The sequence below is a fragment of the Eutrigla gurnardus genome, assembly GCF_963514095.1.
Source record: "Eutrigla gurnardus genome assembly, chromosome: 18".
NCBI classification, from domain to species: Eukaryota; Metazoa; Chordata; class Actinopteri; order Perciformes; family Triglidae; genus Eutrigla; species Eutrigla gurnardus.
The window spans coordinates 2,427,975-2,441,098 of NC_139929.1; the positions used below are offsets into that span (position 1 = coordinate 2,427,975).

The 13,124-nt window shown below is 46.1% G+C and overlaps 2 protein-coding genes across 4 annotated transcripts; one reads left to right on the forward strand and one right to left on the reverse strand.

Moving 5' to 3' along the window:
• Positions 1-190: 190 nt before the first annotated feature.
• Positions 191-4,605, reverse strand: eif2s3 (eukaryotic translation initiation factor 2, subunit 3 gamma). Its single transcript, XM_084033873.1, has 12 exons — positions 4,501-4,605; positions 3,322-3,385; positions 3,105-3,232; positions 2,597-2,718; positions 2,380-2,474; positions 2,133-2,291; positions 1,852-1,986; positions 1,674-1,768; positions 1,327-1,471; positions 1,074-1,243; positions 775-947; positions 191-565 (listed from the first exon to the last, which is right to left on the reverse strand). Exons 1-12 carry the CDS (start codon positions 4,567-4,569, stop codon positions 502-504), a joined length of 1,419 nt encoding a protein of 472 aa, XP_083889999.1. The 5' UTR covers positions 4,570-4,605; the 3' UTR covers positions 191-501.
• Positions 4,606-5,883: 1,278 nt separating this feature from the next.
• klhl15 (kelch-like family member 15) lies at positions 5,884-12,601 on the forward strand. 3 transcript variants are annotated; one of them, XM_084033862.1, is made up of 10 exons: positions 5,886-6,133; positions 7,351-7,438; positions 8,056-8,165; positions 8,691-8,829; positions 9,560-9,748; positions 9,862-10,086; positions 10,289-10,450; positions 11,069-11,278; positions 11,387-11,577; positions 11,656-12,601. In XM_084033862.1, exons 3-10 carry the CDS (start codon positions 8,146-8,148, stop codon positions 12,446-12,448), a joined length of 1,929 nt encoding a protein of 642 aa, XP_083889988.1. In that variant the 5' UTR covers positions 5,886-6,133; positions 7,351-7,438; positions 8,056-8,145; the 3' UTR covers positions 12,449-12,601. The 3 variants fall into 3 exon arrangements, with proteins under 3 accessions (XP_083889989.1, XP_083889987.1, XP_083889988.1); XM_084033861.1 differs by lacking the exon at positions 8,056-8,165 and having other exon boundaries at positions 5,885-6,133; XM_084033863.1 differs by lacking the exons at positions 7,351-7,438; positions 8,056-8,165 and having other exon boundaries at positions 5,884-6,133.
• Positions 12,602-13,124: the final 523 nt, after the last annotated feature.

A 13,124-nucleotide genomic window follows, 5' to 3' on the forward strand; every position in this document is an offset into this window, starting at 1 on the left:
TCAAAAAGCTTTAAAATTTCACTAATTTAATTTGTTAAACTACAATTGTTCCTAAATGATGTATTTGGACATGATTTTTGTGTAATATATTTCCAGTATTAGATGATGATGATAATATAAAAGGATTACAAATCCCACTAGATGCACGTTTAGTTTTAAATCCTTTTCTTGGTAACAAACAGACGAGAACTTTTCTTCCAAATGTGTTTTTTATTAGATCCGGCTGAAATCTGTGTACAGGAGCTTTTCTGTCCTGGATGAACCTCCATGTGTCGCTGTGACAGCGGCTGCAGGTGAAGCTTCTCTGGAGGGTCGCTATGATCGCCTAAAGGGCCTCCTCTCCTCTTCTTCACCTCCGAGGAAGAAGACGTCTTTAAAACACCGACATGTCCCTTTCTGTTCCCTTCCTTCTTCCTTGTGGAGAAAAAAAACAAAACCAAAAAAAAAAAAAGCCAAGAAGAATGTGATGGTTGTGATGTCAGGCTGACGTCATCTTCCTCCTCAGTCATCGTCCACTGTAGGTGTGATGGTCACGCCCCTCCTGATCTGTCCCCATCCAATCAGACTGAGGAGAAAGCAGAGGAGCCAATTAGACGACAGGGTGATACAAATTCATTTATTATCCCGTTTGTGCTTTTAAAAGAACAAAAAAAGGACCAAAAGGTTTATTTAATAGATTAAATCAATATTTGAGATGATTTATTATTCTCATATTGTCCCATTCTAGACGTGACTGAGATGTAACGTTTCTAAATGTCTGTTTTTGCTTCTCACCGCCAATGTTTCTCCACACGGCGACTCAGGGCGATCTTCTCTCCGACCTCCGTGCAGACGGGGTTGGTGAGGACGATCTTGGCCAGATCGGCCTTCACGGCGCTGACGCGGCCGCCCGTCGACAGCGAGCCGATGTTCACCATCAGCACCTCGTTCTTGGACAGCTTCTGGACCTGCAGGGACCCGGGACGAGGAGAGGAGGCTGTCGTGACGCGGTTCAGAGCCGTTTTCTCAAAGGGCTTTAACATCACGGTTTCAAGACGGCTCAAACATGACATTCATCCCTGCGTGGGTCTCACCTTGGCGGCCTTCTTGTCCCCCTCTGTGCGGACTCCCAGCAGCCTCCTGAGCAGGAAGTAGGAGATCTCCAGCTCGGTGAAGATCTCTGGCAGCGCTCCGACGGCGCCGAGCACCTGACCCACCATACGATCCGCCCGGCACAGGGTCGGGTCGATCTTGGTGCCCACACCTGCAAACACACAGAGTTCACTTTGCCGCCTGATTCGTCACGTGTTAAAAAGGCGGAGCTGGGTCTTGAACGTGTGGACGTACCGATGAGGCCTCCGGGGGCAGCGTACTGCAGGTCGTTGTGCTCGGCGAACAACGAGACGATCTTGGAGAAGATGGGTTTGCACATCAGCTTCCCTTCGTGGTCTTTGGACACGATGCCAGGCCGCACCTCGATCTCCTGACCCACCTGGAGGAGATAGACGGGAGGATGAGGACAAGCTTATTATATCTTTACTGCAACACTTCCATTTGTTGCATGAGGTGATCCATAAAATATCCACTTCTTTTCCCATCAAGTGCGACACAGAAGCGTAGTTAAACTTCTACCTTGGAGGAAGTTTTAGTGCTGTCGATGCAGCAGTTTGAAACGCATCAAGAACACGTCTCACCTTGAGAACACCCTTCAGGATACTCCCTCCCGCCACACCTCCTTTCAAGTCGTCGACTTCACAGCCGGGCTTGTTCACGTCAAAAGATCTGATGACTGAAAAAACAGAAGGTATTCAAAGCCTGAACATCTAAAAACACGACCGCCAGAAAAAGCAAAAGGTAGGTGTTTCTTCTTACCGATGAGTCGGGGCTCGGAGATGAAGTCCCTGATGGGCACTGGGATCTTCTTGACGATGTACTCGCAAACCACCTCGATGTTGTACTTCAGCTGTGCCGAGATGGGAATGATGGGGGCGCCCTCCGCCACCGTGCCTGCAGGAGAAACATCACAGCCACGTCAGGACACGAATACTCGGGTCAAAATGTGCAGTTACATAAACTTCTAATATAAAAAGGGTTCTTTGACGGTAACCATGTGTGTCCCGGGTTCTTCGGCGTGTAGGTTCATGTGGACTCACCCTGTACGAAGGCCAGGATCTGCTCGTACTGCTCTTTGGCCTGGCTCTCCTTCACCAGGTCGATCTTGTTCTGCAGGATGAGGATGTGCTTCAGCTTCATGATCTCGATGGCGGCGAGGTGCTCCGACGTCTGGGGCTGAGGACAGGACTCGTTACCCGCTGGTGGACGGAGATGAGAACCAGAATCAGACGGCTTTCAAAGAGTAAACTCGTTTTGGGTAAGGGACACACAAAATCACTGACTTACCGATGAGCAGCAGGGCTGCGTCCATGACGGCGGCTCCGTTCAACATGGTTGCCATCAAAATGTCGTGACCAGGACAGTCGACAAAAGACACGTGTCTAAGAGAGAGAGGTAAGAAAAGAAGCCCCACTGATAAATACAGGATTTCACCGGTTCATTCAAACGGATCCCAAAGGTTTTGATGAGTAGATAAAGTCTTAATCTCTCTCTTCAGGCTTACCGGACCAGTTTGAAGTTGCCCTTGGTGCCGGAGATGTCTGAGGGAAACTCATCAGGAGTGCTGCTGCCACACGACCGGTAGCACTCGGGCCTGGGACAGCTGGGGTCCTCCAGCTTATAGACCTGCAAACACACACAAGTGTTGAGTCCTTTTTTAATGCATTACATCTTTTAGGGAGTGTTGATTGAAAGACTAACTTTAAAAGAGAAAAGTTGTGCATTAACACGAGACAAAAAAACAGAACTGACAAAAAGTCAAAGTTCATGCCCGATCAGCGCTCTCGTTCTTTGTTTATCTAATTAATTTGACGGGGGCTGCTGTACCAGAGTCAGCTGATTGGTCCCACAAGATCACATCAACATTAAGGCTGGAAATACAAAAAAACCCCACAAGATTTCATACCATTAAGACACGTCAAGAGAGTCAAGAGCACTCTCTCATGCTTCACTGAGCTTTAATACTGTCATGGAGGAATTAAAAAGCTGATTCTACTTTTTGGAGGACTCACCTTTGCGTTGGCATATCCGAGCTTGATGGTGATGTTCCTCTCCAGCTCGTTCTTGAACCTGACGGTGTGAACACCAGAAATAGCTTTCACTACCGTGGACTTTCCGTGGGCCACATGACCGATGGTTCCTGGGAGAGCAGGAAAGACAGTCAAAGTCAGGCGGACCTCCCTCGTTTAGTCACCTCCCTACCATCAACGATCGCCCGAGTTTACGTACCGATATTGATGGTGGCCTGCCTGCTGATGATCTCTTGAGAGAGAGGCGTCAACTTGGTCACATCCTGCCAAACAGAACAACTCACGTTAGACTCGTCAGACGCCGATAAACAGCACGGAAATGTGACACGATTTGACTGTCAGCAGAGCGGCGCTGCCTCTCTCTCTTTAATCCCAGAGGTGAATAGAAACAAAGGGAGCAGACATGCAAACACACCGCCTCTGCAACATATGAAGGGAACAGTGAAACCAGATATACTATATTTCTATTAGTCTGCCTTTAATCACTGCATATATTGTCACTTTATCTTGTAACTATGTCTTTAATTGCTCCTAATACAGTTTATATTTTAACTTCTATTCTATCCTTAAGACTTAATGCCATCAATTCACCTTGCAACTTTGTCTTCAATTGCTCTTGTATAGTTTCACCTCCACTGCTATGCTTGTTGGATATAGCTCTTATTAGTAGTAGTATTATAGTAATAATCTACGTATTTCCGGCCTTGTGCTGACGCAACACCTGAACTTCCCCTCTGGTGATGGATGGCTCGTCACGTATCATATGTAGTTGAGATTACGTTGTGGGATTTTAATAACCACAACGAACACCAGGTGATATTGGTAAACTAATCAAAAGTAACTAAGTGTCTCAGTTATCCGTTACTTTGTGTGACGTTACAGATTAAAATAAAAACATCCACATCATCATTCAACAACACTTTGAGCTAAAATCCGCGTTTCAAATATGAAGTGGATCAAATGTAAAACAAATAAATAGGGATTATTCCAAACCACGTTGACGTTTTCATAGATTTATACTTCACATTAGCATATGCTGCTAACGTAATATGATGCTAACGTCTTGAATGGATGGGAACAAAGATGGCGGCTGCTGCGCTGTAAATATACACTGTACATTAAAATGTTGCTCTCGATTTTTAAACAGTTACTAAGAACCGACACTAAACGCTGGTCGGTGGTGAAGGGGATGTTAGCTCCCTCTCCGCCCCGCCGGGCCTGCCGTCATGTGCCGGGTGGCGGCGGCGGCGGCGCAGCACCGGCGATCGTTAGCGTTCACAACATTTCATCCCCCCGGGGCCGTTTCGGGGAAAACGACGAACCGGCAGCCATCGCTACGAAACCACAAAGCTGTGAACACCATTAAAGTGACACTTACGAGAGAATGAAGGTCTTGTCGGGCCAGATGAGGCTGACCGAGCGTTGTTCCAGACTCATCACCCGCCATCTTGAATGAAAAGGGAATGAAGAAGGCGGCTGCGGCGAACGCCTGATCAGCCGCTGGAAAACTCCTTTTCCTCTTCCCAAGGATCGATTATTAAATCAAATTATGTTCCCGTTTCCCCTATTGGTAGAAAAATAATCACTTTAGAACAAGACGTCTGTCATGTATTTATTTTTTTCGGTGACAAATGACAGAAACGAGGTTTGTAAAACTCGCGTGACTCATCCAACCGGGGGGGTCCTTTCGCAACGTCTGATGCAATTTATATTTACTGTAAAATACGTGTCACGTGATTAAACCACTGTTGTTAATAAACCGCTAAACACCGTTTGACACAGAATGTGACAAGCGTTTTTTAAGTATTTCCTTCGTTCTAAAAAAAAAGGAAATAAATATATTAATCCATGTGTCAGGTCCGTCGTTGTTTAGTGATGTCATCAAATGGCTTTTTTCGGAGTTCTATTCTGTGGTTTGTAGTTCTATACTAAATCATGGAATATTGGATTTGCTGTTGTCAGTCATTTAACTAACTTATAGTATTAAATTAATATGTGAGTATGCACCCCTAAACAAGCTAAACACTTTTCTTTTTGGCCCTCTACGAGAATTGTATGAACAATTACTTGAATAATTATAAAAACATTAATTGTCTGATCGTTTCAGCTGTACGTTTAGGCATGTTCACTGCTTGTTAGTTTATTTTATAACAGAATAATTTTATAAGCACATCACAGGTTTTAATGCAAAAAAAAGAGAAATATTTGTAAAATAATGTTGTCAAATAATTGCAGTAGTAAACCTGAAGTGGAGTGGAAGTAGAAAGTGGCAAGCAAATTTGGATAATCTGTTCTTTAAATGTGAATATATGTACTTTACTTCTGTAGCGTGCTGCAGGGCTGGCTACAGTCCAGGGATATTGAGCTGCCTCCTCTGTCGGCGAAGACAATCAGGTTTGGACTTTTTGTTGAGAATAAAAATTGTAGATTTAAATCCTAATTTACTAACTGACTTTTTTATGATTATGTTTTATTATTATTGAAATCTAAATTGGAGTACATTATACAACACCACATATATACACCATTTTCTTTTCTTTATTTTTTTAATATTAAAAAAAAAGAGAACAAAAATAAAATATATATATTTTTTTATTTTTTAAATAAAAAGATTACCATGGTTTGAGGGAATGGTAAATAATGCAGGACGAATCAAAAGTTTCGCCGCACAAAATTCGGCTGAGAGTGACACATCCCTCACACAATGTACGATCTTTGATGCACCGCACAACGCCCTTCAGTTCCGCCCAAAAGGGAAATGACGCCGGTGCAGAAGATGGCGTCCGCAAAGCCAGTGGACCGCTGTGGTTTGTTACCCCGTTTGATTTAGAGAGCCCGAGTTTGAGGGGTGTCCCCCTCCACTCGGTTCTGGGGCAGATGGACGATACCATGATGGCAGTGCACCGCTGCCCTCCGCTTTCCTGATTCCGGCATCGAACCCGCAACTTCCATGTCCGACGGAGCCAGAGCTGCCTGGTCGAAGAGGGGTTGTGGGGATTCGCACCGCCGAGGTGAGACGTCTGGATTTTTAGCCTGCTAAGCTAAAGCTGTTACCCCGGTACTCTGCCCCCCTCCTCCCCACCACCCCCGTAGCTCCTGTCACCACAACCGGGAATCGTGACAGTTTTTCGGGCTAGCCTGGTAGCTAAGCTGTGGAGTGAATTACAACGTATCACTCGTCGCTCTTGTAGTGAAAACCAGAGAGGCTAGCTTCTCGTAACCGCCCCCATTGTGCTGCTCATGTTGGTGAATGTAAACTTAGTAGTTAACCCCCCTTTTCATCGCTAACATTAGCCTTTAGCATTCTCTGCCGAACGCGTTTATTCATCGGGACTTTATATTGTTTGTTAGCGACACAGTAACACCATACTTTAAATTAGCTTAGCCGCCAGCTAGCCTGTGCTTTTTGTAAAAAATCGTGTTGCCAGGTTTGCTTATGGTCGCAGTGGCTGACCTGTCGTTTGCTTTCACCCTTTTTCATCCAGATGTAAACACAGGTCAGGTCGGTAAGAAGGCGACGCCCCCCCTTTCATACAGAACTACACCGAGATTTCCGCTGATTTAGTGAGCCTGAGTTCATTCATCACTCAGATAGTTTTAGCTCTGTTGTTACACTGAACACCTCCTGCTACTTTGGATTAATGCCGAAATAATTCGTTGATTTTTAATTGTTCTTTTTTCAATTGACAGGTAATCTGTTTTAATCTGTTGTCGTTACAGCACACAAACAATTGTCAAATTATTCTTTAATACTTGATCATGTCAGTGAACGTTTTGGAATATGTAGCTGTTGATTAAATACAATTGCTAGAGCTGAGGCAGTCAATTGGTTTATCGATTTAGAAGAGGTCAACAACAATCGATTTAATGGTTTCGGGTGGTTTATAAACCACCACAAACTTTTGTTGTTGTTGTTTTTTTTACATTTTGTAGAATAAATGCTCAATTGGAGAATATATTTGACAGAATAATTCATGCTGAACCTAATCATTCTTTTGGAAATACATATCTGCCTTTGAGTATGACATATATGTTGATGTAGACTGTGTGTGGAGAAATCGTTCGAGGTCACTAATTGTAACTTTCCACTTGGTCTGCTCTGATGAATGTGGTTATTAGTTCAGTCTGGGACGGTTGAATGTTGTGCAGCAGTGAGGAGAAACGTTTACATCCCTGCTTGTAAACCTCCTGAAAACCTTACGGCTCGTCTTCTTGTCTCCTCTGTTAGAACCAGGGAAACATAAACACAGGAAATGCGAGCGGCCCCTTAGCGCTCAGCCCTCAAAGCCTGTGATTGTTCGCACGGGCTCCAAAAGGTACGACTTTTTCAGCATTCCTATTTTTCTTCTTCCTCCCGAAGTTCAGCTTCATCGTATTTTGGGTGGACGAAGGGTTTAGGGTCGGAACCCTTTGTCCACTTCCCTACTATAGTGGAGCTACTTTTATGTGCAGAAATGAGTCACATTGCTATTGTCACTTGTAAAAGTCAAGTTAAGGATTTTAAAAAGTCCTTTTTTTACTTAATACTTTTATTACAGTATATTGCTGATGTATTCAGTTGGACTTCTTAAGTTTAATACAGGAAAAGGTTTATTTTTTCAGCTTTTATTCCTGCATTTCATGCTTCATATCACTTTTCATGAACTGCTCAAATGGCATTGTTGTGGCCAGTTAGAATGTTTTTTTTTTTTAAATTAACTTATTTGTTGAATTGCTTGTTGGATAATTCCAATTCATTACAACTATTGCATGTCATTCCTCTTGGTAATGATATCCATGTACCTCCCAAAGTTAGTTTGAAGTCAAAGTAATAGTAAACTGAAGTAAAACTCTGTTAAATATTCATAAGCTGTGCAGAAGTCCTTGTATGGTTCTGTTTTAATTCTAGACATTCATGCTTTAATCTGGCGGTTGTGTTGGCTTTGTCGTCCAGGTGATTGACGCTCAGAAAAGGGAACATTGTTAGCACCTACTGGACACAAGGGGCACTGTCCTCTGATTGGCTCGGACAACCCCCTCTGACATGCCCGTGGCCAATCAGAGGTGAGTGTGCTGTGTGTGTGTTTGTGTGTTCTCGTTTGTGTACGTGATGCAGATGTTCAACTTTTTGTGTGCAGGAACTACGTTTGTGTGTTGTTCATGTTGTTACTTTTCATCTCTTTGTGATTTGTGTGGAACTTGGATGATGGTGCAGGATTTATTTCCTGTCTCTATTTATTTATTTTACCAACCTCACTGTTACAGTGGCGCAGGTTTATTTCCCCGGCGTGTCGGTGCAGAATCGCACACGTCCGGCTGAGGAAGAGTAACGGCTTGTTAGGATGCAGCCGCAGAAGAAGTGCTGAGCTTTTAATGCAGCTGAATGTCCTAATGAACGGCCTAAAAGGTCTCAGACTTACACAAACAGGGACCTGCAGTCTTGTGTGTCTAGTTGTTACTTCTTGCTTTATTTTGTCAGCAAAAAGCTTCAGTGTTTTTCTATCTGTTCTAACGCTCTGGGATTCATACCTCACCCCCCCCCCCTCACACACACCTGCTCCTGCACACTGGCGTCCATCATGCCTCCAGGTGTGTTATGTCGGGGGCAGATGTGGAGGTGTACCTGTCCCAGGTGCATGATGGGAGTGTGTCGTCGGGCTTCCGGGCGCTTTACGAGGAGCGCCTGCTGCTGGATGTCACACTGTTGATCGAGGAGCACCACTTCCAGGTAAATAAGGAGACGTAAAGTGTGTGTTGCTTTTTAAATGCACGGCGTTGTTTCATATCGCTCATCCAAGACAGTATAAGATTAAGATATACCTTCATCCATGCAGAAGGAAATGATTGTGCCAAAGATTGATTAAATAAAATAGAAATAGATCATGCATGGATATCTCTGGAGAAGTTGGACATTTCAGTCACAGATCTGCTCATTACACTTTTATTTATATATATATATATATATGAGTTCTTTTTTTTCTGGTTAAAAAGGGATTGCTTACCACTTGTTTAGGAGGTATATGTTGATTATTTTACTTTAGCTAGATCTAGATGCAAGGTGGACCTTTCTTTTAAAGTAAATGGGGTTCTGAATCCAATGTGAACATGTTAAACTAAAAAGACTTGAAGATATTGGATGTGTGAAATCTTATAAAAATAACACACACAAAAAAGTGTTATTCCCACAGAAAGAACTCTCTTACATTCTAGTTTTTCCTTCATGGAAAAGCCTTTTCTTTATCAAAACCAAATGTGTATTTTGTCACTGATGAACATCACCAAGACTCGTTTCCCCACCAGGTTTTCGTGAGATACCCATGCAGGCTTAGTAGTTTATGGTTCTGGATCAGGACTAGATGCGTCATGTTTGAAACATGCGATGAAGAGAGACAACAGGCAAAAAGTCAGAAATAGAAAAGTTTGGCCTCAGCAAACGGTGTTTCTCTGTCCTCCTACAGGCCCACAAGGCGCTGCTGGCCACCCAGAGCGACTACTTCCGGGTCATGTTCACGGCGGACATGAGGGAGAGGGACCAGGACAAGATCCACATGAAAGGGCTGACGGCCGCTGGGTTTGGCCACATCCTCCGCTTCATGTACTACGGCTCGCTGGAGCTCAGCATGCCCACCGTCCAGGAGATCCTCCAGGTGACCCCCGCACACCCACTGATGTCATGTTGTTGTTTTTTATAATTGTATCGTAATACGCTCTGACGCACGCCTCCTCTGTCCTCCTCCTCTCACTTCCTGTCCCCCGGCAGGCGGCCATGTACGTTCAGCTGACGGAGGCGGTGGAGTTCTGCTGCTCCTTCCTGCTCGCCAAGATCTGCCTGGAGAACTGTGCCGAAGTCATGCGGCTCCTGGAGGACTTCAGCGTGGGCGTGGAGGGCGTTCAGGAGCAGCTCGACAACTTCCTGCTAGACAACTTTGTGCCCCTCATGAGCCGACCCGACTTCCTGTCCTACCTCAGCCTGGAGAGACTGCAGGTGTGGTTGTTGTGTTTTGACGCGTAAAAAGTGACTACATCGAAATCTTGTGGTCTTTTTTTTTTTTTTTTTTTTAGTGAGTAAGTGAGAACTATAAATACAAACACTTCTCTGTGAGTTTGTGTTGTTGTCGTTGTGACTAAGAGACACACTAGCGACATTTTACAGTTTTAAAAACTCGATTCCTTCTCCCTGTGAACAGGCGTACCTGAACAGTGACGCTCTGAGTCGCTTCCCAGAAATCGAGCTGTACGAAGCGGTTCAGTCGTGGCTGCGACACGACCGGCGGCGCTGGAGGCACACGGACACCATCGTGCAGTCCATCCGCTTCTGCCTCATGACTCCGGCCAACATCTTCGAGAAGGTGAGCGCCGCTTTCTGACAAACGTCCTCTTAAGCCCAGATGTCTGCAGATAAGGGTTTCGTACGGGTGCTGGAAATCCTTGAAAACACTTGAATTTTAGTGTGGCGTTTTCAAGGTTTGAAAAGTGCTTGGATGTAGAATAAAGGTCTTGAAATGTGTGTTGTATGTGATGACATCTATGATAGAACAGAGAAAAGAAGATCTCCATATTTGAGGGACTGAAAACAGCATTTTCTGACATTTCTTTATGAAAAATGACTTTTGATGATGAACAGATGATGAAAATAGTTGGTGATTATATTTCTGTGGATCTGTTAGTGGAATTAGTTTTCCTTTCATTTGTGGTCCTTCTGTAAAAAGCTGTCTCCAAACATCATGTTGGTTGTTTAGAGGACAATAACATCTCATTTAATGTGATGAACAAGTGACATAATAAGTAGACTGAATGACCATTGGATTGATACAAATATGGAGTTTACCACAGCTGGAAGGTGCTGGAAAAGCATGGAAATGCACCTGGAAATGCTTGAAAAGTGCTTGAATTAGACTTTGTGGAAAGTAGGAACCCTGTCAGATGTTGTTGTAGCCGGTCTCCTGACCTCCTCTTCCTCGCCGCAGGTGAAGACATCAGAGTTTTACCGGTACTCCAGACAGCTGAGGCAGGAGGTGGATCAGGCACTCAGCTACTTCCACGACGTCAACCAGCAGCCTCTGGTGGAGACGCGCTCCAACCGCATCCGCTCCATCCGCCCGCAGACCGCCGTCTTCCGGGGAATGATCGGTCACAGCATGGTCAACAGCAAGATCCTCCTGCTGCAGCGGCCGAAGGTGTCACGCTCGCTCGCCTGCCTCGTTTGTCCGCCGGCGACTCTCGGTGCAGCTCGACTCGGCTGTGTGACGCGTGATGTGAAACAGGTGTGTTCTGACCCCCTCCAGGTGTGGTGGGAGCTGGAGGGACCTCAGGTGCCTCTGCGACCGGACTGCCTGGCGATCGTGAACAACTTTGCCTTCCTGCTGGGCGGCGAGGAGCTCGGGCCCGACGGCGAGTTTCACGCCTCCTCCAAAGTCTACCGCTATGACCCTCGACAGAACTCCTGGCTACGCATGGCCGACATGTCTGTGCCCAGGTGAGCTCCGGGTTGTCTTCTAACCGCTGACTTTTTTTGTTTTTTTTGTTCCATATTCACGGTGTCTGTTGTCTGCAGGTCAGAGTTTGCCGTCGGCGTCATCGGCAAGTTCATTTACGCGGTGGCGGGCCGCACGCGAGACGAGACCTTCTACTCCACGGAGCGCTATGACATCACAGAGGACCACTGGGAGTTCGTGGACCCGTATCCCGTGAACAAGTACGGCCACGAGGGAACGGTCCTCAGCGGCAAACTCTACATCACCGGCGGCATCACCTCCTCCTCCACCTCCAAACAGGTGTGCGTGTTCGATCCGGGGCGAGAGGCGGGGGGAGGAGGAGGCGGCGGTGGTGGTGGTGGCGGCGGCGGCGGCAGCAGCTCAGGCGGTGGCGGGTCAGACGCACACAGGACACGCGCCGGCCGAGGCCCGCTGCTGCCCGGCACCCACGCCAGCTGCTGGGAGAACAAATCCAAAATGAACTACGCCCGTTGCTTCCACAAGATGATCTCCCACAACGGGAAGCTGTACGTGTTCGGGGGTGTGTGCGTGATCCTGCGGGCGTCCTTCGAGTCGCAGGGCTGCCCGTCCACCGAGGTGTACGACCCCGACACCGACGAGTGGACCATCCTCGCCTCCATGCCCATCGGACGCAGCGGCCACGGGGTGGCCGTGCTGGACAGGCAGATCATGGTGCTGGGCGGCCTGTGTTACAACGGCCACTACAGTGACTCCATCCTCACCTTCGACCCCGACGAAAACAAGTGGAAGGAGGACGAGTATCCCAGGATGCCTTGCAAACTGGACGGTCTGCAGGTGTGCAGCCTGCACTTCCCAGAGTACGTGCTCGAGCACGTGAGACGCTGCAGCTGAGGTCTGCTCCACAACAAGCCTCCTTTTTATAGAAGAACGGGGAACGCAGCAGCGTTGGAGGCCTGAAGTCTCTGAGCTCAGGTGTTCACGGGCGGGAGACTCTTTCTGACACGCAGGCTTTTAAAACTAGAGACCAGCACTTACCTTCAGGTGAGGGGGTGGGGGGGGGTGGGGGGGGGGAGATGGCGCGGTCCATCCGTTTTTGCTGTTCTTAATGAAGCCAGTTGAATGTTGGCGCGGGTGAGACGTCACATGTTAAAACGGTCAGCTTGAAACATTTTCAGAATTAGCTTTCTCAGAAAAATACGGAAAAATTATTAAAGATAAAAAAAAAACAACAAAAAAAGGTTAAATTCTGCTGGTTTCTGTTTGGACTGTGGTCAGTTTCCTATTCTACTACTCACCTACTGTATTTAGGCTGTTCATGGAGGCTTACTGCAGAAACGCACTGGACGCGCCAGCTTTATTTATGATCAAATTAATTTTAGTTCACCTGTCAAACAAACCTGCATCTCACATCCTGTCTGAATGAGGTTTCCTCTGCACATTTAAAGGCAAAACAACATCCTGTTTATCATGAAAACTCAAAAATGCCCTATACAATATATATAAGAGCAAGTTGAAGTGTGCAATCAGGTTATTAACACTATATAAGTGCTGTAGCTAGTTCTAAAGC

Bases quoted from the DNA above. Each gene is read 5' to 3' on its own strand.
- eif2s3 (XM_084033873.1), bottom strand. From the start codon at position 4,569: ATGGCGGGTGATGAGTCTGGAACAACGCTCGGTCAGCCTCATCTGGCC. The intron at 3,233-3,321 runs GTACGTAAACTC...CTGCTCTCCCAG, and splicing joins GCAGGCCACCATCAATATCG to GAACCATCGGTCATGTGGCC. The intron at 2,292-2,379 runs GTAAGTCAGTGA...TCCGTCCACCAG, and splicing joins CGCAGCCCTGCTGCTCATCG to CGGGTAACGAGTCCTGTCCT.
- klhl15 (XM_084033861.1), top strand. From the start codon at position 6,073: ATGTCCGACGGAGCCAGAGCTGCCTGGTCGAAGAGGGGTTGTGGGGAT. The intron at 7,439-8,690 runs GTACGACTTTTT...TCATGCCTCCAG, and splicing joins GTTCGCACGGGCTCCAAAAG to GTGTGTTATGTCGGGGGCAG. The intron at 10,451-11,068 runs GTGAGCGCCGCT...TCCTCGCCGCAG, and splicing joins CGGCCAACATCTTCGAGAAG to GTGAAGACATCAGAGTTTTA.